The following is a 25,530-nucleotide window of genomic DNA, read 5'->3' on the forward strand; positions in this document are numbered from 1 at the left end:
ATTTAATTTCTGATCTCTTTTTTTTAAATAATGCTGGAAATCCGGCGCCCCCTTCATAGCAATGTCCCTTCCCCCATGAAAACTTCCTTCATGGAAAGGTCCTCCCACATAAACCCCGACACCCCCCCACTATCAGAAAAAATCCCCCTGCAAACGTCTGTATACTTCCCAATAACCAATACTATATGTTAACATTGGGTAAAGTTTATAACTTTCAGCCCTCCCCTTGGGGACTTCGGGGGATTAAGTCATCCTGAAAGACATAGTTATCATATTTTCGACCATGATGAACAAAATGACTATCTCAAAATTTTGATCGGATGACTTTGGAAAAAAAAAATAGCGTGGGAGGGGGCCTAGTTGCCCTCTATTTTTTTGGTCACTTAAAAAGGGCACTAGAACTTTTAATTTCCGTTCCAATGAGCCCTCCCACGATATTCTAGTACCACTGGGTCGATAGGATCATCCCTGGAAAAAAAACGAACAAATAAACACGCATCCGTGATCTTTCTTCTGGCAAAAAATGCAAAATTCCACATTTTTGTAGATAGGTGCTTGAAACCTCCACAGTAGGGTTCTCTGATACACTGAATATGATGGTGTGATTTTCATTAAGGTTCTATAGCTTTTAGGGGGTCTTTCCCCCTTTTTTCTAAAATCAGCCAAATTTTCTCAGGCGCGTAACTTTTGATGGGTAAGACTAAACTTCATGAAGCTTATATATTTGAAACCAGCATTAAAATCTGATTCTTTTGATGTATCTATTGGTATCAAAATACCGTTTTTTCGAGTTTCGGCTATCATTGAGCTGGGTCGCTCCTTACTTACAGTTCGTTACCACGAACTGTTTGATCAACATGAGAATTACCATATAAGACGGAGATAACTGATGATACCTCCACTATTATAATTTTGGATCAGAAAACGTATCCCTTTTTTATCAAAAAAGGCTTTTTATTCTCTGGGGAAAAAACAATATTATCCCATATGTTTTTTGCAGCGTCATTCTAAAAAAAGGTGGCTGGAAGAGTTATTTCCTGAAACTTCTAAAAGAGAAGGATTCTTTGCATGCATCTGTGGCTAAAAGCCAACTTTTTGGTGTTTTTCTATAGTACTTCTAAGAAAGGAGGCTCCTTTACATGCATTTATGACTTAGAATAAACTTCCGATTAGTGGTATATAGCCCCATTTTTTATGTATTTTTTAAAAGATGAACCTGACAAATTAGAAGATGAATTAGAAGAGGAATTAAAGAGCAAATTAGAAGATGAACATGGCAAAAAAAAAAAAAAAATACACAGTATTAGAAGGTGAATCGTTGAGAGCAAATTAGTGTCGATACATACTTTTCAAACGAATTTCATGCTACTTCAATTTTCCGCTTCTGTAGTACAAATGTGACGTTAGTCCAGGAAGGGAACGGTTTGACCAGGAACAAATTGCAATAGAAATGATTCTTTCTCTACCCGACTCAGAAAAATGCGCTGATTCCAAATATGCAAAGTTTGCTCATCGAGCTGTTACACAAATATTTTTTTTTTTAGGTTGAGGTTGATTTTGAGGAGGTAAAATTCGTGTTTCCATATAAAGGCGTACAACAACAAAATTGATGTCTAGTATATGGTACTAGATCATGATGATTATGAATATCACCTTTATTCGAATGTAAAATTAGAAATTTCATTTATCTTTTAGGTTGAACGATGAATATAGAGCAAACTACTAATAATTATGTTCTTGAGGTTGATGTTAATTTTGAGGATGTAAAATTTATGTTTTCATATAAAGGCGTACAGCAACGAGATAAATGTCTAGAACAGGGTGCCAGATCATCGTGATTACGCAAATCATTTTTTGTGTACAATAAAATTATGGCTATCAGCTAAATATTCTATGATTTTCATTACCCTTTCGCTACTGATGGGACCTCATTGTCCCAGCAGGTAAAAAATCCTTTAAGCCGATTTTGCATCGGACACTACAGTGATAAAACCTATTCCATCATGTTTTGCCTTACCTGGCCAGTCGATTAATGGATAACAGGTCAAAGTTGTGTTCAGTCAGTGAGAGTTGTTTAGCTGATGGTGAATTTCTGCTGTTTTATTTTTTTCAAAAAAGGTAAGAAATCTGGTTTTTTATTAATGATAGCAGATTACAGCATAGTAAGGTCAGAGTAAAAACTGCAAGAGTTTTTGCTGATTTGTAATAAAACATTTCAGTATAGAAAAAAATATGATAAAGCCCTTTGGATGCCCGCTGGGATGGATTCTATTTTAGAGACCTTGCAGTCCCAGTGGACAAGGCCCTTGCCCGGCGGTGACTTTTAATTCCCGTTCGTCGAAGTTGGTAAAACGGCGCTTTTGAAAATGTCAGAGGCGAGAATCTTCCCGTTTATCTGGAAACTTCAACTTCAAATCCGATTGCCTCTTTTGCTCTACGCCAGTTACCATTGACAGAACGAAGAGCTTTCTTGCTGAGAATACCCCTTTCGCAGAAGACCCGAGCTTGCGAAACATTACCTCTGGAGTTACGGCTGATGAAAAAGTCAACGTCGACACAGCTAGATCCGTCGGACAAGAAATCATGGATAGCATGACAGGGGAAAACGTCAACACGTACACATTCAAGAAAAAGTCTGTGGCCGTAACGCTTGCTAATAAAGCTGCACCAGTTATTGACGGACAGTCAGTTGCCGTTGATTCAACATTGATGTTTCAGTGGCTGGTGACAATTGCTGGAAATGGTAAAGACGATTTGGAGTCATACTTTAAGTATGAATTGTGTTCACTGTCTCCGTCACTTTTTGAAGCAAACTGATTTCCATGAACAGTCGATAAGCCTGCCCTCGCCGATGCGATGTGGCGTCTAGTTGCAGAGCAGCAGCCAAAAACTGAAGACTTCGTCAAAGATTTCATTGACAAGCATATAGTTCTCGGTGGTGGGGCACTGCTTTCAGCGAATTCCTTGGGAAAAAAAACTCAACTTATGATAATATCTGCCAGAAGTACGTTGACTACGTTGCACGGAAATACGGGGCGCAAAGGACGTCGGTGGTTTTCGACGGATACGACCAAGCACCTTCAATTAAATGCACACCCCATTTGAGATGGAAAGGGACATGATCCTACCTGCAGATCAATTTGAACAGGAATACTGCCTGTTCAACAACGAAAAAAGTGTTCATAAGCAGTTTCAAAAATAAGCAAGTAATCATGGCCATGACCAGTGAGCACCTGACCAAAGCTGGGTGTCAGGTATACCAAGCAGAAAGTGATGATGATCTTCTCATTATTCTAACTGCAGTTCGATGTGCTTCTTTTATGCCTATTGTTCTGGTTGGAGAAGACACAAATCTGCTTATACTCCTCTGTTATTACGCACACACAGACAGATAGCCAAGCGATCTACTTTTACTCTGAACCTCGAGCTGGAATCGCAAAGAATAGAATTTGGGATATACATGCAACAAAACATAAACTTCGATCTCGAATATGCAGCAAAATCGTGTATGTCCACGCCTTCCTTGGGTGCGATTCAGCTTCTCGTATCTATGGCATTGGGAAGTCAGTGGGACTACAGCTTCTGATAAAAAACAACGAGTTTTACGAATCCGCTAAAGTTTGTATGGACCCACTATCCACCAAGCACGACATTTCAGCAGCTGCGGAGAAAGCAATGATGCTTTTATTTAAGTGTCCAGGCTCAATTTCAACCCTCAATCAGTTGCGTCATCTCAAATTCATCGAGAAAGTTACAGGATCTGCTTCGTATGTTGAGTCTAAAGTTCTCCCCCCCACCAGTGATGCTTGCAACTTCCACTCATTTCGAGTTTATTTGCAAGTTGAATCGTGGAAAACCCTGGGATGTAATCTCGACCCTGGCCAGTTTGGTTGGGTACTTCAGAATAGATTATATCGCCCTATTTTTGGTGAGCTCCCCGCTGCCCCCAACTTTCTCCTTGCAGTTTTTTACTGTAACTACAAAACCGACTGCTCAAATATGCGATGCACTTGCAAAAGAAATGGCATGAAATGCACCAGGGCCTGTGGAGCTTGCAAGGGAACAAGTTGTGCGAACTGTGTTACAACTGAGTTTCTCGGAGTTGATGATCTCAAAGATAACGAAGATCTATGAATATTGATATTTCGTTTTTTTATCACATTTGTATATTATATAACTGAAAAAGTTGAGAAGAATTTAATCGTTAATTAAACAATCAAAATGGTTGGTAATTGTCATTCTACATTTTAAGACCGGTTTCTTTCAGCTTCAGTTTGGTTTAACACTAGATGAGAAAACTCACCCTCCTCCCGAATACTTCCTCTTTAAATGTTGATAACCGTTGTTTGTCCTTGCACTTAGAGATCATTTTCAGATTCAGCGTACTTTATTACTCCTAAATGCATATTTTTTTTCGTGGTTTTAAGCATTTCTGCAAAAGATATATTTCTCTTCTTCGTTATTTACCTCAACTCCCAAAAAACGTATTTGTGAAACAGCTAGATGAGCAAACTTTGCATAATCGGAATCAGCACATTTTTCTGAGTCGGGTAGTCAAAGAATCATTTCTATTGCAATTTGTTCCGGGTTAGGCCCTTTTTTTTCACACACTTCCTGGACTGCGTTAGAATCGAGAAAAATCACATGTCATTCATATACGCATTTTTCAAACAGTTCGTGGTAACAAACTGTAAGTAGGGAGCGACCTGGCTCAATAGTAACCGAGACTATAAAAAACAGAATTTTGATACCAACAGACAAATCAAAAGAATTATATTTTTATGCTGATTTTAAATATATAAGTTTCATTAAGATTAATCTTACCCATCAAAGGTTACGAACCTGAAACAAATAGCCTGATTTTCGGAAAAAGAAGGAAACACCCCCTAAAATTCATATAATCTTAATCAAAATTACACCATCAGATTCAGAGTATCAGAGAACCTAACTGAAGTGGGTTCAAGCTCTTATCTTCAAAAATGTTGAATTTTGTATTTTTGCCAGAAGAAAGATAACGGATGCGTGTTTATTTTTATTTTTTGTTTGTTTTACCCCAGGGGTGATCGTATTGACCCAGTAGGCCTAGAGATTCGGAAGAGGACTCATTCTAACAAAAATTAAAAGTTCTAGTGCCCTTTTTAAGTTACCAAAAAAATTGGAGGGCAACTAGGCCCCCTCCCATGCCACTTTTTTTCCCAAAATCGCCATTTTGTTCAGCATAGTTGAGAGGCCTAATAACTATGCCTTTGGAGATAACATGACCCCCCACAGCCCCTGGGGAAACCTCTTTCAGTTATAAAAGTTGCCATTGTTTACGTATAGTATTTGTTATTGGGAAGCATGCATACATTTTTCGAGTGAGGAGGGAGGACGAATTTTCGGCTGGGGGGATTTTACACGGGGAAATTATATAGTGGGGGAATTTGCTAGAATTCCTATACGAAATTCTTTATATGTCTTGTTTTCTCTTTACCGACTCAATTTTATGCGTGGAGGTGTTAAGATTGATTGTCCGGGGTAAATTTTCACCAGGATCGAATTGCCCATAGGATATTTCCGTAGGTAGGGGGATTTTTCGGTGGAAGTGGAGCCAGATTTCCTGGCGTTATTTAAAAAATATCAAAAATTAAATAAAAAACATTTTTAACTGAAAGTAAGGAGCAATATTAAAACATAAAACGAACAGAAAGTATTACGTATATGAGAGGGGGTTGCCCCTTCATCAACACCTCGCTTTTTACGCTAAAGTTTAAATATTGTCCCAATTATTTAAAAACGACTCCTGAAAGACAAGGGTCCTTTAATTAGAACAATAAGCAACCTTTTTAGAAGTGCCGAAAGACTTTAGCGTAAAGAGTTAGGTGTTGAGGAAGCAACAACCCCCTCTCATATACGTAATAATTTCTGTTCGTTTTATGTTTTAATATTGCTCCTTACTTTCAGTTGAAAAAACTTGTTTTTTTTATTTAATTTTTGATACGGGCTTTATTGATTATTTAATTTATTAATTATTGATATTGAAAGTGATACTATGACGTGTTTTGGGCATAAGAAAGTACAGCAAATGGCCCATTAGTACCAAGGATAACATCCATACTGAAGTTATCTACAGCAGAAAATGAAAAAGTGAAAAAACTGCTACAATGACTTTCCCACAATTCCCTGAAGTTCAAAGTGCTGTCTTGAGGAGGTTTGGAAAAAAAAAAGAGAGAGAGAGAGAGAGAGAGAGAGAGAGAGAGAGAGAGAGAGAAAGAGAGAGAGATAGAGAGAGATAGAGAGAGAGAGAGAGAGAGAGAGAGAAAGTTTAGCTAATTATTCAGACATTTCTTAGTCAAGGATGTAGTGAATAAAACTATTATACTAACAGCTAATAGCAGAAAAGCATCTGACGCGCACAGCTTCGTTAGAGTCTTCTTCAATCATTTTCAATAGCGTTGGAACTAAGTTTGCTTTGACAACCTGCTTTTGGCAATAGAGATTGAGTTGTGTCAAAGTAGAAATGAGGTGCCCAGTTCTCCATCGTATACCAGGATGAGGTGAATCAAGGCACTTAGGAATCACCGTTAGACCACCAATTTTCTGGAAATCTACAAAACCAGATAAGAATTTTCAGTGTATAAATAAGAAAAGTGTAACTGTATAGAAAATTCACAAAAACCCAGTTAATCATGCTACAACCTTTTTCTTTTTTTTTGTCAGGAAATGATTCTAGACTAGGTTTTTAGTTTTTATACAAGTATAGCTTCAAGGCCTCCGAATGTTGACGCTCGAGTATTTTATTTTCGAGTATTATCTTTAAATTTACAGTTATATTTCTCTGTACTTAAACACATTCTCGAGTACTCAAAGAATCTAAATCATACTCGACAAGCACGCAAAAAAAATATCTCCTCCCCCCCCTATTGAAGATAAAAGAAACTCCTCCCCCACCCTTACGAACAATATTTAAATACCCTCTAAAATATACAGCTTATAAACCATTAAAAACTATATATATTTTTTTCAAAGTTTTACATATTAAATTGTTTTAAAACATAAAAAAGCATAAACATGTGCAGACTCATGCAATTGATGAAGGATAGTTTATTGGCTGGTCTAATTTCACGTTTTAAAAACACGAATTTAGTTTTCTCTTTTAATAGTATATCGATTACAATTCATTGACGAAAAAAATGCCTGAGCTTAATTTGACAAACACACGAATCTAAATACTTTTTTTATTTAATAGATTTGGAAGATAAAACGTTTGTAGTGAAAACACTACGTTGACGTAATATCAGAAATAAAACGCGTCAGTCACACATGCCATGTCACCCAATAGCAAAAAATGACTTAAAATGACCGAATATTCGACTAGTTTCTGTTTTAAATCCGAATTGGAAATGTGTTTCCCTGGTCAGCAAATTTGTGTTAAAAATAAATAAAAGCTTACCATTGATGCATTTGCAATGTGCGGTAGATACGTTTTAGAAAGAGTAGAATATGTGCTTACCATTTGCCAAATCAATGGATTGAACAATATCCGCAATAGAGTCTAATGCATTTTCATACTCCTCAGGAGGTTCATTTGAGTCCAGGCATTTGTCTGAATTTAATAGCTGTAAAGATTTTTTTAGTTCTTGTATAAGATCTACGCTTAAATTCCTCAGAGCATCCTCCAGCCATATACGTCTTTCAGGATCCATTGGCACTGCCTCTTGACCTTCTGCATCTTCTCTAGCTGTTCCACGGAGGGCAAAATTCAAAAGACCTTGCATGTCACGAAATGGCGGACGTTCTTGGTTATCCATAGTTCAGTGTGATCTAAATTCCGATAAAAATTGTTGATCAACGGTGATAGAAAAAGTCCACATAATTAAAGAAAAACTACTAACCATCTTTTTACCTGCAACTTATTTCTCAGAATTTTCAATTAGAACATAAGATTTACAGCAAAAGAAAAACGAAGTGACCCATGCACAAAATCAATCCTTGGGTCAATAAAGATAACATAAGGTCTAAACCTAAGGTACTCGAAAACACAAGACGCTCAAAAAGGTCTGGTATTGATACTTGATGGTTGTCTATTTATAGGATATGACCCATGCTATATAAAAAAGTGAGCAAGGGCACCGGGATGCAAGGTGATACCATTCTCACTGTGAACTTTGTGTGCACCGATATCAGAAATGCCATACATAGAAATGTGCTCTTTTTATAGTCTTGCTTATAAAGCTTGAAGCCATATCTTAGCAAAAGTTTTCTTTCTCTTTTGCCGAAAAAAATATTTATATTTCTAATACTAAAGTATATTAATATGCTCCCTTTTCAACCACAATATCCCCTATGCATCATAGAAAATAACGAATTATTGTAAATGACTAAACTGAAGTGCGTGGGCTTCCCACTAGGATAGAAGAAAAATAAGCTCTTCAGATTGTATTCATACTTTGATAGTTAGAGTAAATAACTATAACTGTCAAATGAAAATTATTCATCATCACAAAACTTTTAGAAATAGAAAAAGGCAGATAGCATAATTGTAAGGCTTGCAATGCATAATACATTCCGTTCTTTAAACTTAGGGGGGTGGTGTTATAGCTCACAAGCAGTAGGAACCGAATTTTTTAATAGCACAATAAATTTCACAATAATTTAATTTTTCAAAACAAAATTGTGTTTGGAGCCAAGTCTTGGGTCTTACAAGTCCTGTTAAACCACACGAAGTTAGAAGACTATAAAACTTCACAAGACGTTCAAATCAATGCAACTCGTTAGGGAAACTTATTAACTAATGAATCTTTTGCTCTGCAATTGCTACCAACTATTTACAGGCTCATTCATTGGGAGATTCTTCCAGGAATTATTCTAAAAACAGTTAACCAAAAATATGACACAAGAAAACGCATACAGCTACTGCAGCAAGTGTCATTTGAAGAATACAATTTGAGCTTTAATATTAATTAAGCCTTGGACCCCCCCTCCCGTTTCCTTTCCCAATAAACGATTGATATATTCTTCTAAAATCTAATAATAGTAGTTAATGCTCTTGCTGTATGCTATAATTAAGTACGACTATTAAAAAAATCCCTGAGCATTTAACTTAAATCCTATAGCCATGCACCCCCCTCCTCTCCCGAAAAACGGTCAAAAACCAATCAACATTCCTAGTAAAGAAGGCACTCCTTTACTTGCTCTTGGCATCCACGCCATTATTCCTGAAGAAGTTGGAGATATCCTGGTCATTGAAAAAAAAAAAAAAAGACAAGTAAGGAAATAACAGAACATTGGCTGAAATGCTGAAAATTTCCCTTAAAGCCTTATGTTTAGCAATATATGGGCTTTTAAGGTTGTTCCACCCCCTGTGAAAGTGTTTTAAGAAAGTGATGTATTACAGTGGAATAACTAGAGAGGAACCAGTCAGCTATGTCTTTCAGGAAAACTGGCAGCCTGCTTTATTCAACACCCCATTCAGTCACTTATTGACCAACATTTGTTTAACCTCCCAGGTTATGCCATGAGAGGGAAATGAAGTGACAGAAGTTGCATTCGATAATCATAGACTTCACGAAGGCTCTGGACTCTGTTCATTTCAACACACACTGAATAACCTTTGTAGACTAGAATATCCCTTAAAAAACAGGACAGCTAACCATAGATGTAATGATTGGTAGAATGTTGTATGCAGGTGAGCAACGGTCAGTCAAGGTACTTCAGAATCAAAAAGAGATTCACACTTGTATAGGCCATGCTCATCAGACTTAGACATATTGGACATTTTCAGAATTTCTCCGACAGCCAAAGAATTCTCCAACATTTTTAGCAAACTACATAAATTTTTCATTTTACATTACTAGCCTTGAATGGTAACTAGTCTGGAGCATGCAAAAAAAAATATATACCCAGTGAATATTCTGCTGATGCTTTAAGACGAAAGGGTTTTGATGTATGGGTATTGAACTTATTAGTAGTTTCTTTATGCCAAACAATTAATGAATGAAAAAAAAATGTTTTCAGAAATAGCAATACAACTTTTCAAGAAGAAAGAAATTACAAGGAAAAGTCTGAAATTGCTTTTTTGCTTTAAGAGTGATTGATATCACTAATATGCAACCCCCTTCCCATCAACAACAAAGGCAACAATTGCTTTTTGAATTTTGGCTCCTTCATAATTAGAATGTAGTTTTTTTTTATTAAACAGAAATTTACATTAAAGATACTTCAAATAGACTCCCCTGTAAGGCAAGTGGCCAGGAAAAAACAGGTGAGAAATAAAACAATAACAGAGATTGAAACCACCGCGTCAATCCCGCGCCATATCTAACATTGGTTAAAATATGACGCCACCGCGGATTGCTAAACGCCAGAGAGAAAGTCCAAAAAATAATGTAGATAAATGCGTGCTATGTAACCCAGACTTTGATGAAGATTCTACTGCGCTAAATTGTGACGATTATTACAAATGGATGCGTTGCAGTTAGTGTTGTAACTGGTAAAATTTGTCAAGGCAAATTCGGTATCTTACGTATTTTACGGGTATCTTACATATTTTACTGAAATATTTTACGACGCCTTGCAATTTTCAGAGCACAAAAGCGCGAAGAGGCTGGCAGAAATAGGATTGAATATGATTTTGTTTTGTGTATAGCTGTTCTCCAGTTTAAAAGGCAGTCTGTCTGACTTAGATCTCTTGTTATCAGAACGATAAAGTGTATTATATTACAGGTGATTATAATTTTAAAATGGTGAAATATCGGTATTAGCTGAAATAAAATTACATTAGTTCTATGAATTGTTAAAGACAGAAAGGGCTACAAGCAGGATTGACATATGAAAAAATTGGGGTAAAATCAGCCAGCGTAAAAAAAAGAAGCGAAAATGATACAGGCAGATTTTTGTCACAGAATTCCGCCCAGCCGTCTTCAGTGCTAAAAAAAGAAGGAAACATAACCTTTTAAATTAGCTCTAACTGAGCAGAAGAAAGACTGAATCACACAAACTGAAAAACCCAGCCAGAATAAATGAAAGACTATTCAACAATTAGACTGGGCAAGAATTCTCTGCTAAATGATTGACTTAGCTTGTCTACTGACTTAATTTTCATTAAAAATGTGGTGAGATGATCTTAATTTAAACTGAAGAAAAATGTTATTTGAATCCTTTAAGTTATTGTAAATTGGGTTTATAGGAAAATCTCCAGTATCTCTATTTAAAGCAAGGTTTTTTTATGCTTCAATTGCCTTCCTAAAGTAATGTGGGAAGCTATTTGCTTAAAATATTAAAGTTACCTCATCAACTACAGGATCTGGATTTTCAACAATGTGGAGGGCCAAAGCAGAATCAATATTCTCATTTTTATTTTAAATCTCACATCTCAGAGAAATCTTGTATTCAAGCCGTCTTTTCCCCGGAAGCCAGCGCCCCCCCCCCCGGAATATTCCTTCTTCATCGCGGAAAATTCTCCCCCCTATTTCTCTCTTGGATAATTCTGGATCTTCATTAGAAGGGAAATTGAAATTTCTACTCTCCTGTTTAAGTAAGAGGCAATCGTATCGCATAAAGACACATAAGGGTTCAGTGTATTAATATTTGTTCATTCATTTTTTTTTCACAGAGGTACTTCATGTGGAAGGAGTGGTCGAATAAGCTATGGAGGGGGCTCAGTCAATTGGAAATCGAAAGTTCCAGTGCCCTTTTCTAAGGTTTAGAAACCAATTCTAAGATTCTTTTCAACCAATCGCTACCGAATGAGTTGCTACTCACTACAGTGTCTAAAAGAAATTCTTATTATAGTTTAACGGCCCTTGTGTTTCAGCAGCTGTTTTGAAAGTATCTTCAGATAAGTACAGAATTAGCTCTAAGGAAGAGACGATGGGAGAATGGAGGTAGAAACTGACATATAACCCTCAGGATCGTAGCCAGGATTTTCGTTTGCGGGGGGGGGGGTGCTTGGAAGAGGCACGGTCACCTGAATCAGAATCTAAGTCTGAAGGAGACGAGCTAGATTTGCAATCAAATCCTGTTAAAGACAGTCTTATGACTGTGAAAGTAACTGAATGTTCCGCTATTTTGATCCAGTGCTTAGTTAATCAAAGTCATCAAAGTGTTCCAAACCTCTTTTTTACTTGTATTCGGTACTTTTATAGATAAATGAAAAACAACTAAATGACCAGAAAAAAAATGACTAATAGGATTTTACTCGCAAATAATGGTAAATTTGGTTTATTTATTTTTTATTTACAAAATGGATGTCCGAAATCAGGCACTGTCCAATTGCTGAGGTATTACCCTAGACACAAGATTACCAAAGGGATAAACTAAAGTTATTTATATTGTTGAAACTCTCTATGAAGGGGCATAACCGTTTGTTAAGCCATGGAAAATCAGAATCATTAGAAAATTTCAATAAAAGCTGTAAGTGATGCTTTAAAAGAAATGCTCAACTGGTCTTGTAGCTACAAGGCAACTCTAAAACACCAGTTTTATCCTTTATTTCCTAGGGAGTACCTTATTTTACATTATTTTACCAATTTTACTTACCAAGTTTTTATTCTTCCGTAATTTTACAGCACTAGTTGCAGTTGCCTAAGCAGAGTTTATTCTCCTAAATAAGATGGAAGATAAAAGTGGCTTCAAGTGGACTTGTCCTCAGTGCAAGGTTCCGCACCTGTACTTCAAGCTCCTGTCTAGCCTGCAGCCACCATTTAGGACACTACAAAGGTGATTTCCCAAGCTATGTCCATCTTGCAAGCAAGCCAGGAAAATCGTCCTCAGTGTGCAATCTGAAAGCGCGCTTAGAGCAGAGCTTAGTGCTATAAGAGACAAAGTTAACAGCGTAGAGGCAGCCTTATCATCTAAGTGCAGCGCTGCTGAAACATAGCAAAATGTACTGGAAGAGGGGAGGGCTTTGAGTGTGAATCTCCAGCAGTCACTCGAGACAGATGTGTGTCAACTTATTCGTGCCGAAAAAGATCGCGAAACACGAAAGATCAACATTGTTGCTTATGGTATTGAAATATCAAACGATGATGCCAGTGCTCTCCGAAATTTCCTTTCAAGCTAGTACGGGATTGCATGCGGTCCTATTAGTAATCTCGGACGTCTAAATGTGCAGAGTCGAACAAACAAATCACCAAACACTCCCGCGCCACTTTTATTTACAGTGTCTTCTTTCCAACTCAAGAAACAAATCCTGAAAGAATCATTTGACAGAAAAGAGAATATCCAGTTCCAACATGACCACTCAAAGCAGGATCGTGAACATAAACAGCTTGTTGAGCAGTTAAAGGAACTAACCACAGCTGGTGAACAAAACCCCACCATACGTGATTTCAAGATCGTTATAAAAAACGGGCCACTGACAGGGCAGACCCCTATCCAGGTGTAGAACCCCAAACTTCGGATTGTGTAAATATTAGTTTTGCATCTCTTGAAAAACTTTCAACTGTATGTAGTACAGATTTAACTCAATGTGAAACGGAGTCAGAAGTTTTTGGACTGCAAACTCTACAATGGATATGCCAACATTCGTCTCCCAACAGGACAATTTAGATGAACCCAACTGCCAGACAAACCACCAGAGAAAGAAAGACCAAAAAGAGTAAGTACAACTTTTTCTTCCCTTATCACTAACGTTGACCAGCTTAGTAACAATCTAAATCAGTTGAAATCAGCTGTTTTCTCAAAAAATTGTGATCTGGTTCTACTGACTGAAGTTTGTTCAAAGTCTAGTAGTAATAAGTTGGGTGATTTCCATGTCAAAGTCCCTGTTTATTTTTGTCATCTCAAATCTTAATTTGCCAGGATGCAGGCATGGTACTTTGGCGCTCATTAAGGCGTGCTACAGTACCCGACAATTTAGTGTGCCCTGTGATTCAGATTATGTTGAGGCAAAATGGTTTGACCTTCATGATAATGAAAATATGATTGTAACTAGAGTAGGCTACGTGTACAGAAGTTCATCATCCCCAGATCACCTTGAAACTGAAAGAGTGAAAATTTTTATAATGCAGTTCTGAATTTCAAAGGTAATATAAAGGTCGCTGGTGACTTCAATTTCCCAACTCTCGTTTGAAGAGATGGATTGCCATTTGATACTTCCCAGCTGAATAGGGGTGGTCTGAATCCATTCATTGAGTGTCTACACAACCTGTCTCTATCCTATATAGTTGAAAAACCTACTAGGCACCAATTGCTCCAGAAACCAACCCTCCTTGATCTTGTCTTCCTTAGAAATAATGAGCAGCTACAGAGCATAAGTTACCAGCCCCTGCTTGGCAAACGTGATCACATAATCACTGAAGTCAATCTAGCCTTTCACAAGATCACAAACGACTACACAAAAAGAACCTACACCAACTATACAGCAATTAGAGAAAGGTTAAGCAATGTGCACTGGGGACCCTGATACAAGGGAGTGAATATCAACAATGGTTCAATTTCCGAGAAAAGTTAACTAAGCTTCAGGTAATATACACATCAACAAAAATCATACTGAAGCCCAAGACACTTTCTTATATGACTCTCAGATACGTAGAGAATGAAACTGGAAAAGCCAATACTGGAGAAAGTACGCTCAAAAGGGAAAAGACGATGATTATAATAAATTTGTAAAGGCTCGAAAGAAATTTCGCAATTTTACTAAGCAACTCTATTCTAAACTCGAGTCCAAGTTTGCAGAAAATAGTAAGAAAAACCTGAAGAGGTTCTGGAACTATGTATCTAGCAAAGACCACAGCAGATGTTCAGTGAAGATTCTCAAGACAACTAACGGGACTGAAACTACTGACCTGCAAGAAATTGCTGAGTCCCTTCATGCGCAATTTGCATCAATTTTTAATAAACAGTCAGATAGCCCCCTCTCTCCCACTACAACTTCTGTCACACCCAACCCTATGCTGCCTATTATCATTTCCCCAGAATCTGTTAAGAAGATACTTGAGGCAGTAGATGCTAATGAGTCCACAGGACCAGACAACATTCACCCAAGGCTTCTGAAGAAATTGGCAAATTAAATTTGCCAATGAATCAAGAGGGGGGGGGGTGAAATTTGTACACCAATCTGTCAAATATTTCAAAATCCCTTTGAATCAAAGACAGTACCTGCAGACTGGAAGAACACATATATCACCCCAACATTTAAAAAAGGTGACAGGACAAAGGCAGAAAACTATTCACCCAACAGCTTGACTTCCGCTGTAGCCAAAACCATGGAGTGTATAGTCAATGCAGAAATCCTGTCACATCTCCTGTTCAACAGCATTCTGTCCCCAGACCAGCACGGCTTCCTAGGTAAGTTTTGGAGACTAACTTACTCCAGACATATAATATTATTACTGACCTCCTGGGCATGGGAATACCAGTGGATTTGATACTACTTGATCTTGCCAAAGCATTTGACAAGGTACCACACAAACGTCTTAAGGCAAAGTTATCAGCTGTTGGCATCCATACTGACATGATCAAATGGGTTATGAATTTCTTGACAGATTGGAAGCAGCAGGTCCAACTTTTTACGAATAATGGTGACAAAGTCTTTTTGCTACCACGTAAAGTCGTCAGTGGAGACCCCCAGGGTACGGTTTTGGGCCCTACCCTCTTTCTCATTTACACCAATGATATGACAAAGGAAGTCATCAATAACATCATACTTTACACTGATGATTCCAATCTCATTGGACCAGCAGACCAACAAAGCCTAAACTCAGATCTCCTGAAAAACCAAACCTGAGCAAATAATTGGCTGTTAGAGTTTAACATTATAAAGGGGAGCATCCTCCACTTTGGAGCCAACAACCTATGCCATAAATACATGATGCTTGACAAGGGGTCACAGTCTTAAATCCAGCTGCAGACTAACCACAACAAAAGATATTTGGGTGTTATAGTTGATGACCAACTTAAATTTCATGAACACTGGCTATTGGCAGCATCAAGAGCAAATTCTAGTCTTGGTTTGTTCCAGTGAACAATCACCAGTTGCTCTTGGTCTGTCTTCCTGAGGCTGTATGGGGCAATTTTTAGACCCATTCTGGATTTTGGGACGTGCCATACCTACCCCTCCTATAAGAGTGATACTAGCCTAGTCAAAGGTGTTCAAAGGCATGCCACAAAATGCATAAATGGTCTGCAAATATGCTATACAATAAGACGCTGGAGCACCTACAACTACCAACACTTGTCTTCAGACGCCGGCGTGGTGACATGATACTGACCTACAAATATAATTGCCAACCAAACAATACTCTCTTTGCAAAACAGTAAGTCAGCACCACACAACAGGCCATTTGCCAAAACTTTCTAAACATACTGTGAAGACACAAATACAGCAAAACTATTTTGCTCAGCATGGCATTAATGATTGGAACATCCTTCAAGACAAAATGGTGGCTGCACCCACAACTGCATCCTTCAAGTCTAGACTTGACAAAGAATGGAGCAACAAGCCATGGAAATACGAGTGGGCCTGTTTGTTCTGTTCAGCTGCCCACTGATTATTGATGTAAGTTCTTAATAAGAGTGTGCTGCTAGGAGGTTAATGCTGCTTGTCATTCCCAACTATCTTGTACATTATATCTGAAGTTGCTGTTGTGCAGAGGTGTCAACTCTAAACCACTTGATAATGGTTCTTATGGATCATACCTACCTTGTGGTCACCATTACCAAGTGGGCTTCAATTGCATCTCTCCAGCAAATCTCTCGTATGGAGTGTCACTGGGCCTTTAAACAGTGACATTACATTATATTGCCATCATTGGCACAGAGCAAAACAGATCCAGTATGGACCTTAATATCACTCCAAACTGCAAAATTAAGGTAATTAAAGTGATTAAGAAATACCAACAAAACCCTAATTTATAATTAAGAAATATCCACAAAAATTGATGCTAATAAACATAAATCTATAGTCAAAGCTTCCTTTCCAACTCTTGCCAAGGACACACTACTGTTTGTTTGAACCTCATTTAAAGTGTCCAAGAAAGTTGTTCACTGATTTACCAATGTTACTGTCAAGCCAGTTTTAACCATAGTACTAAGTATGAAGTAATTGTACTCACTCAAAGCAGGATTGCTCCCAAAAAGGCAATAATTCACCTTATTAGAGCAAAATATATTCTAAGAGGCTTAATTTTGTTTCAGTGAGGCACTTCAAACAAATTATGAAACCATACAGCAAAATTTACCACAAGGCAACTGTTACTGCAAGAAAGAGACTACATCCTAGTAAAAAAAAATATGGAAAATACAATTAAACCCAGAATGATATTCATTGTGAAGTTTCACACTTCAATATACACGACCAATCATATATATTCAAAATCTATGACTTCAAATTTCAAGGCAGTGTCTTTGAGTGTTGCCATCTGGTTTACTGAAAACTATTTGAGTTTACCCTATCTGTATCTTGTTTCTCATTCAGTGATTCTATATCATTCTTTGGGGGGGGGGGGATGGCAAGTATATATATATATATATATATATATATATATATATATATATATATATATATATATATATATATATATATATATATATATATATATATATATATATATATATATATATATATATATATATATATATATATATATATATATATATATATATATATATATATATATATATATATATATATATATATATATATATATATATATATATATATATATATATATATATTTAGTTGCCATCTTTTTAAACGAGCAATAATTTGTATGTACTTATTTATTTATTTGTGCATTTTTTCTTGTAAATGGCTCCATATTTTTTTTTGGGGGGGGGGGGGGGAATTAGTATCCTGGGATTTTATGGCCTAAAAAAATGATCTTGTTAAATTAAAAGTTTGAGAAAATTCGTCTAAGCCCTAATTTTGGAAAAAAATCAAATGAGTGATGTAATATTTATGAATACATTCAAAAGGCATACATGCGTCATATTTGCCTCAGTAAAGGTTGCATTGTTATCAGTGTCTATGGAGCAGACAAAATTCCAAAAGAAATATGATTGAAAAGAAAAAGCATATGATTGACATCATATTTACGAGTACATTTCAAGAGAATAAATTACATTATTCCCCCCCCCCCAGTATTAAAAGTATCACAAATGCAGCTTGAAGTGTAAATTGATGTTGTTGAACAGTACATCCATGTTGACCTTTACTAGAGTCCACTGTAACTTGACACATGTGAACTTCTTTTCCTGATTTTTTCTTAGTAATTATATTCTCTTCGTTTTCGTTTTTGACATGCTCAAATTCTTGTTTTTGCATATTTTCTAGCCATCTGTGTCTTTGCGCTTCATTTTCATTTTTGACATGCTCTAATTCTCGTTTTTGCATATCTGCTAGCCACCTGTGCCTATGCTCTTCATTTTTGATATGTTTTTATACTTACTGTTGGATATCTTCTAATTGCATTTGTCTTTCTTCTTCATTTTTGATTTTGATTACTTCAGAAAATTTAGCAATGCCCTTTGCTTTAGCTGCATGATTTGATTGTTCATTTTCACCCATAGTAAATTTAATATATTTGGGCTGTTCTTTTGGTCCTATCACATTTGATAGCTCAGGTGGTTCCAAAGAATCATCATTTGTAATAATTGCAATTTTTTTTTAGCCTTCCTATTGACATTATACAACTGGTTGTGTTCACTGGTTATGTTCCATGTAGCAAGTCTCTTTTATCTAAGAACAAATCAAACTAATATTAAATTTTCAGGTATTTTCCATGTTTGAACTAAAACATCAAAATTATTGTTCAGGCACTATAAATAATTTTGCAGTTTACATAATAACTTTAGCTATTTTGAACTGGCATATGCTGCATGAAATTTTTCTTCTTTAAGAATAACAACATTTGTATGAATTTTTTTTTTAACTTTGAAATTTTTTAAGGACTATGAAATGAAAATAGTATGACATAGTACTCCACATAAACTAAGCTTCAAACCTTTGGTTTTCTTTTTTAAGATATTGAATTGCTGTAATCCCCTCCTTGTCAAAATGTATACAAATATTTTTGCAATCAGTTTTTTGCTCTTTAAGCAATTTAATGTAAGCTTTTACATGTATGAAAATCTTCAAACTCACATAATTTTTTTTTATTCTAAAATTAAGACTCTTAACCAACATTCTCAAACTTCTGACCTATTCAGATAGTTTTTTTTAGGCCAAAATACCCAGAATGCCAATTTCCCCTCAAAAATATAGAGCCAATTTCAAGAAAAAATAAATAAATGAATAAATATAAACACAATTATTGCTCACTTATAAAGATAGTATATATCATCAGTTTTGTAGATTATGACCAACTGTCTGATACAGCTGATAGAAGAGTTTTAGCAAAGGTTTTATCCTTGTATGGTACACCAGACAAATTCATTGAAGTGTACAAGAATAGCAATGCCGGAGTTAAGGTATGAGATGAGGTTGGTTTTAGTAGCTTATTTTATATTAAAATGAGCAGCTGGTTTTATATTAAATCAGGAAGTAAGCAGGGTTGTGTTCTATTCCTATTTATCTGGATTGTTTTGAAGGAATTTGTCTTAAGGAGCACAGGAGAGGGAATGGGAGAACAGGGAATCAAATAGAGAAGTAAAACATTCCTATATATATATATATATATGAGCCTTAATTTTTGAAAAAAAATTCATGTGAGTGATGACATATTCCATAAATTTAAAGAGCTATTATACAATTTAAACTTCAATATTTTCCAAAACAAAGCAAAATTAAATTGGAATGAAGGAACATATTAGTATTTTGTGTGTGTGAGTGGTTAGAAGACAAAGCAAAATTACAATGGAATGAAGGAACATGTTAATTTTGCATTTGTGGGTCTGTGATTGATAAACAGGAAGGAGGAATGAATATTTATTTTCTATGACATGTGCCAATTACACAAGATAACAAATGCTTCTGGAAAGCTAAAGAAAAAGGCATAGAAGATGAAATAGCAACATTTCTTTTTTCTCTATATTATGAAGTAAGAATTGTTTATTTAACATATTTCATTCCCAATAGCCCCAATCATAGGCTTATACTAACTAGCTTAATATAGGAGCTATTCATGACCAGATCAATGTCATAGTCATAGAGAAATTATTAGGGCTATATAGGGAATCTTTGGGAGGGGTGGGTGTTGCATTCACAATTTTGGAAAGAGCATAAGAAAGGAATCAAGTAGTTTGTTCACCTTGTCCCTATGTCAATTACTGAATTGTGTAAATATTTACCCCTTCTAGAATAGGCCTATTAGTGGACTAAAGACAAAAGTATCCTGATTTGAAGGCAAAACTAAAGGGCTAGGCACACGTAGCTGATTTTGGGAACTGATTTCAGCAAGGGTGTATTCCACATCAAGTGATTCTTATTAATGATGCTAAGAGGCAGGGCTTAGTGACGTTTTTGATGATTAATCATCATTAATTACATTCTAGACAAGGAATTTACTAGGGCTTTAGAACTTTAGGCATGTAATTAATTGTATTTAATGATTATTGTAATTAATGATGATTAATCACAAAAAAACGTCACTAAGCCCCACCTCTTAGCATCATTAATCACAATCACTCAACGTGGAATACACCCTTGCTGAAATCAGGTCCCAAAATCAGCTATGTGTGCCTAGCCATTAATAGCTACATTAGTCTAGGCATATTCAGGAAAAGGCCTAACTTAACTTGTGGTTGGCCAAGACAAATATCTGATTTAATCAAATTATTTACAAGTGCTTACTTGTTCCAAATCTAGGACAATATGAAACTAAAAACAAGAAGCACATATCTAAATTGTAATGCTTAAATCTTATTGTTGTTTAGTTGATGTTTGAGTGAATCAACCTCTCATATAGGCACAATACTCTATTAAATCTTGGGCTTTAAGTGGATCCACATCACTTTGAGCATCACACAGATATATAGCCTATTTGGCACAGGCCACATAAACACTTACAATATCATGGGATTGTAATAAGACTTCATACAGTGTTTTTGCCTAAATCCCTGACATTAGTCTGCATATCATATCACTATCCTGCTATGATCACATAACATGTCTAGAAATATATAAACTAAAATTTAAAACCAGCTAGGCCTAATATATAGCCTATATATAAAAAATATACATATATAGCCTATAGATAAATAAAATAAGTCATACATAAATACAATAAAGAGACAAAAATCATAAGACATTATGCAGATTACAAATTTTTATATACTTATTCAATAAGGATATAGCCATTCTATGGGCCTACTTAGGGGACTTTGCATGAACAAGAATTGCTTTCATTGTAAATGCACCAAAATACTTTAAAATTAAATTTATAAATACATTTCTTTGTACATTGTATTTCCTATACTTTTGTAGGGTATTTCTAACATCATAATACTCATTACAAATATCACAATAAGAAGAATTTTTCCCCCATCATGTTGTTTTTAGTATTTATAACACATTTAAAATTACACAAGATGGTAAACTGTTCTGAACAGCAAAATAAAAAGGAATGGAACAAAAAACAGTGAAAACCATATTGAATGGCAAACAAACTGTTGTATAATGAAATTTGTGGTTAGAAAACAAAGCAAAATTAAAATGGAATGAAGGAACATATTAGTTTTAATGTGTGTGTGAGTGGTTAGAAAACAAAGCAAAATTACAATGGAATGAAGGTACATGTGAATTTTGCATTTGTGGGTCTGTGATTGATAAACAGGAAGGAGGAGTTAATATTTAGTATCTATGACATGGGCCAATTACATAAGATCACAAATGCTTCTGGACATCTAAAGAAAAAGGCATAGAAGATGAAATAGCAACATTTCTTTTTTCTGTATATTATGAAGTAAGGATTATTTATTTAACAAGTTTCATTCCCAATAGCCCTAATCGTAGGCTAATACTAACCAGCTTAATATAGGAGCTATAATGCATGACCAGATCAATGTCATAGAGAAATTATAAGGGCTATACAGGGTATCTTTGGGAGAGGTGGGGGTTGCACTCACAAATTTGGAAAGAGCATAAGAAAGAAACCAAGTAGTTTTTTCACCTTGTCCCTATGTCAAATATTGAATTGTGTAGGCTAGATATTTACCCCTTCTAGAAATTGCCTATTGGTGGACTAAAGACAAAGCATCCTAATTTGAAGACAAAACTAATAGCTACATTAGTCTAGGCCTAACTTAACTTGTGGCTGGCCAAGACAAATACCTGATCTAATCAAATTATTTACAAGTGTTTTCTTGTTCCAAATCTAAGACAATATGAAACTAAAAATGGGAAGTGCATATCTAAATTGTAATGCTTAAATCTGGGAAGGTGCCCAATGGATATTCTTTAAAAAATTACATTCTATAGAATGTAAAAATAAGATCCAACTACACTTAGTATCAAGATAGAATATCAAGCTAGACAGATAATAAGCTTTCTAAGACTCTTACACATGTATCTACCTAGCTGAATATTTAACTGTATAAGTAATTTACAGAATATCTACCTAGTTAGATAATAATTTTCCTTAGTGTTTCTGATAGGCTATATATCCAACTAGGCAGATAAGAAGATTCTCTAAGCAGTTTGGGGTTAATATCCAACTAGCCAGATAATTTATTTCTCTTCAGCAAGCATGAACATCTTACTAGGTGGATAATACCAAGTCTTAACACTCCTGATAGGCAATATATCCAACTAGGGGGATAAGTAAATTCCATTAGGCTATGCAGTTTTGGGATAATATCCAACTAGCCAGATAAATTGTTTCTCTTAGGCAGAGACAATATCTACCTAGGGTAAGACACCCAGTAGTCAGCCACCTGCCTATTCTCGGACAGAATGTAACTAACAGGGAACCTAGCTGTAGGCTAATGTGCTTAGAAAGTTTTTATACAAAGACAAAGCTGGTTTCCCTGGTCACTTAGATATCCATATGGATATCTAAGTGACCAGTTTAGTGACTACTAAGTGACCACATTAGCCTAGAGCTAGGTTCCCTGTTAGTTACATTCTGTCTGAGAATAGGCAGGTGGCCAACTACTGGGTGTCTTACCCTAGTTGGATAATAATGTTCCTTAGTGTTTCTGATATATATCTAACTAGGCAGATAAGAAGATTCTCTAAGCAGTTTCTAGTTCATTTCTCTTAGGCACAGCAGTCTTAACACTCCTGATTTATATCCAACTAGGAGGATAAATAAATTCCATTATGCTATGCAGTTTTGGGATAATATCCAACTAGCCAGATAAATTGTTTCTCTTAGGCACAGCAAGAATATCTAACTAGGTGGATAATGCTGAGTCTTAAATCTTTTTATATATCCACCTATTTAGATGTTCATGCTATGTCTAAGAGAAAAAATTGTCTGACTAGTTGGATATTATCACTAGTTTGTATGAACAATTTACTTATCTGTCTAGTTAGATATTTATATATCACAAGCATTAAGTTAAAGTATTATCCACTTAGTTAGAAATACTAAGTTGGCTCTTATGCTTTATTGTATTTGGCTAGCAAGATAAAACTATTTTTCTTTAAAATTTTAATTATTTTAATGGTTGAATAATTCTTTATTTGTTTAGAAGGATTTTTCAGATAGGGCCTAGATAACTAGTTGGATAATTTTGGCAATAACTAAGTATGGTTGGATATTATTTTTACATTCTATAGAATATAAATTTTTAGATATTAAACATTGGGTATACTCCCCTTAAATCTTGTTGTTGTTTAGTTGATGTTTGAGTGAATCAACCTCTCATATAGGTGCAATACTCAATTTAATCTTGGGCTTTAAATGGAGCCACATCACTTTGAGTATCACACAGATATATAGCCTATTTGGCACAGGCCACATAAACCTTAAAATATCATGGGGTTGTACTAAGACTTTATACAGTGTTCTTGCCTAAATCCCTGACATTAGCCTGCATATCACATCACTATCCTGCTAAGATTAAATTTATAAATACATTTCTTTGTAGCCTATATCATATTTCCTACACTATTGTAGGATATTTCTAACATCATCATACTCATTACAAATACCACAATAAAAGGAATTTATGCTTAAATTACCTTTCTGATTTTATGAAGCACTTCAATTAGGCTACTATTTAAATGATGATGAACAGGTTTGCCGATAAAAAGGGCTGGGCACACGTAGCTGATTCCGGTAACTGATTTCCAAATCAGCGCCAATTTTAAAAGAAATCGGCGTCGATTTGAGCTTGAAAAATTTTCTAGTTTTCGCGCCGATTTACAAAATCAGCGGTGATTTTCATCATCATCACAAAAAAAAATAAGGAGAAAAATAAATAGTCAGCCGAAGATGTCTGTGTGAAAGACCCCGCTACTGAGCTGCGAACTAAGCTGAGATCAATCATGCAGTTATTAATAAACTCCAGTTGACTATTTTTGTCCATGATTTTTTGTTTTGAAAATCTCGAGCCATAAGTTTTTTTTCAACAAATTTTTTTACCGCTATCGTTTGTCCACTGATGCTGAAATCAGTTCCTGAAATCAGCTACGTGTGCCCAGCCCTTAAAGGTGAAAATAAACATTTTCTTTTAACCTCGACTCTCACTTATGTGATATCAGGCAAAAACGGCGGTTTTTTCGTAATAAGTCAAATTTCCTTCGTTTTTTGTTGTAAGTCTACGTGTCACAAAGGTTCTACTGAGCCGTTGAAAATCTCATCCGTATTTTCGAATTGAAAGCATTGTAGAACCATGAATTAAAAGTAACCGTGCAACTAAACATGTTTATCAGAAGTATTCCATTAGCATTTGACAAACAACATGAGGCTCGTGTCAATTTAATACGCAAAGCCCGGGGAAATATTTCCAGGGAAATAAAAAAATGAATATAAGAATTATATTTGTCATTAGGCAAAGCTAGCCTACACCATTCGAATATTTTTCCGTTGTGAAGTTGAAAGGGTTATAACCACTAGATGTAGTAAACTGGCCATGTTATGACCACTAAGTGTGGGTAAGGTGACCACTTCGGACCGCCTCCAAGGTAAGGAGGTAGGGGAGGATTACTGCTCTAAATATGGCAAGGGAATAACTGGGGTGAGTCAATAGGGTAGCTAATAATTATAGTATCGTCCTAAATTTTGATTAGCCTGAACTAATTATAAGAGACCATTCCTACTTAGCTGTACGAGACGACATGTATTAGTTTTGGATTACTTTTAATTTACTCTAAACAATGAAGGTACAGACTAAGGACTGAATAACAACGATACAGAGAATAGTATCCCACAGATTAGAAGCACAAGATACAGCTTAAAACTATTTGATAATCCATACACTTACATCGACTCAAAGCAATCCAAAAATTCCGGCAATGATCATAAGTCAAAAGCCGCCGACTTCTATATATATATATATATATATATATATATATATATATATATATATATATATATATATATATATATATATATATATATATATATATATATATATATATATATATATATATATATATATATATATATATATATATATATATATATATACATATATATATATATATATATATATATATAT

General features: G+C 35.5%; 1 protein-coding gene across 2 annotated transcripts in view; it reads right to left on the reverse strand.

Annotated features, from left to right (window-relative positions):
• Positions 1-24,169, reverse strand: part of LOC148953283 (hsp70-binding protein 1-like) — a 41,765-nt gene extending 17,596 nt beyond the window's left edge. Inside the window, exons 1-3 of one of the 2 annotated variants that reach the window (XM_089087604.1) lie at positions 17,037-17,178; positions 7,493-7,803; positions 6,366-6,587 (exon numbers count right to left, since the gene is read on the reverse strand). In XM_089087604.1, the coding sequence (XP_088943730.1) occupies positions 6,366-6,587; positions 7,493-7,790 (520 nt within the window). In that variant the 5' untranslated portion in view covers positions 7,791-7,803; positions 17,037-17,178. Of the gene's footprint in view, positions 1-6,365; positions 6,588-7,492; positions 7,804-17,036; positions 17,179-24,049 lie in introns of those variants that run through there. The other variant, XM_089087602.1, reaches the window with a different exon arrangement.
• Positions 24,170-25,530: the final 1,361 nt, after the last annotated feature.

This window comes from Artemia sp. Qi Xiang Cuo, chromosome 4, assembly GCF_049724085.1.
Source record: "Artemia sp. Qi Xiang Cuo chromosome 4, ASM4972408v1, whole genome shotgun sequence".
NCBI classification, from domain to species: Eukaryota; Metazoa; Arthropoda; class Branchiopoda; order Anostraca; family Artemiidae; genus Artemia; species Artemia sp. Qi Xiang Cuo.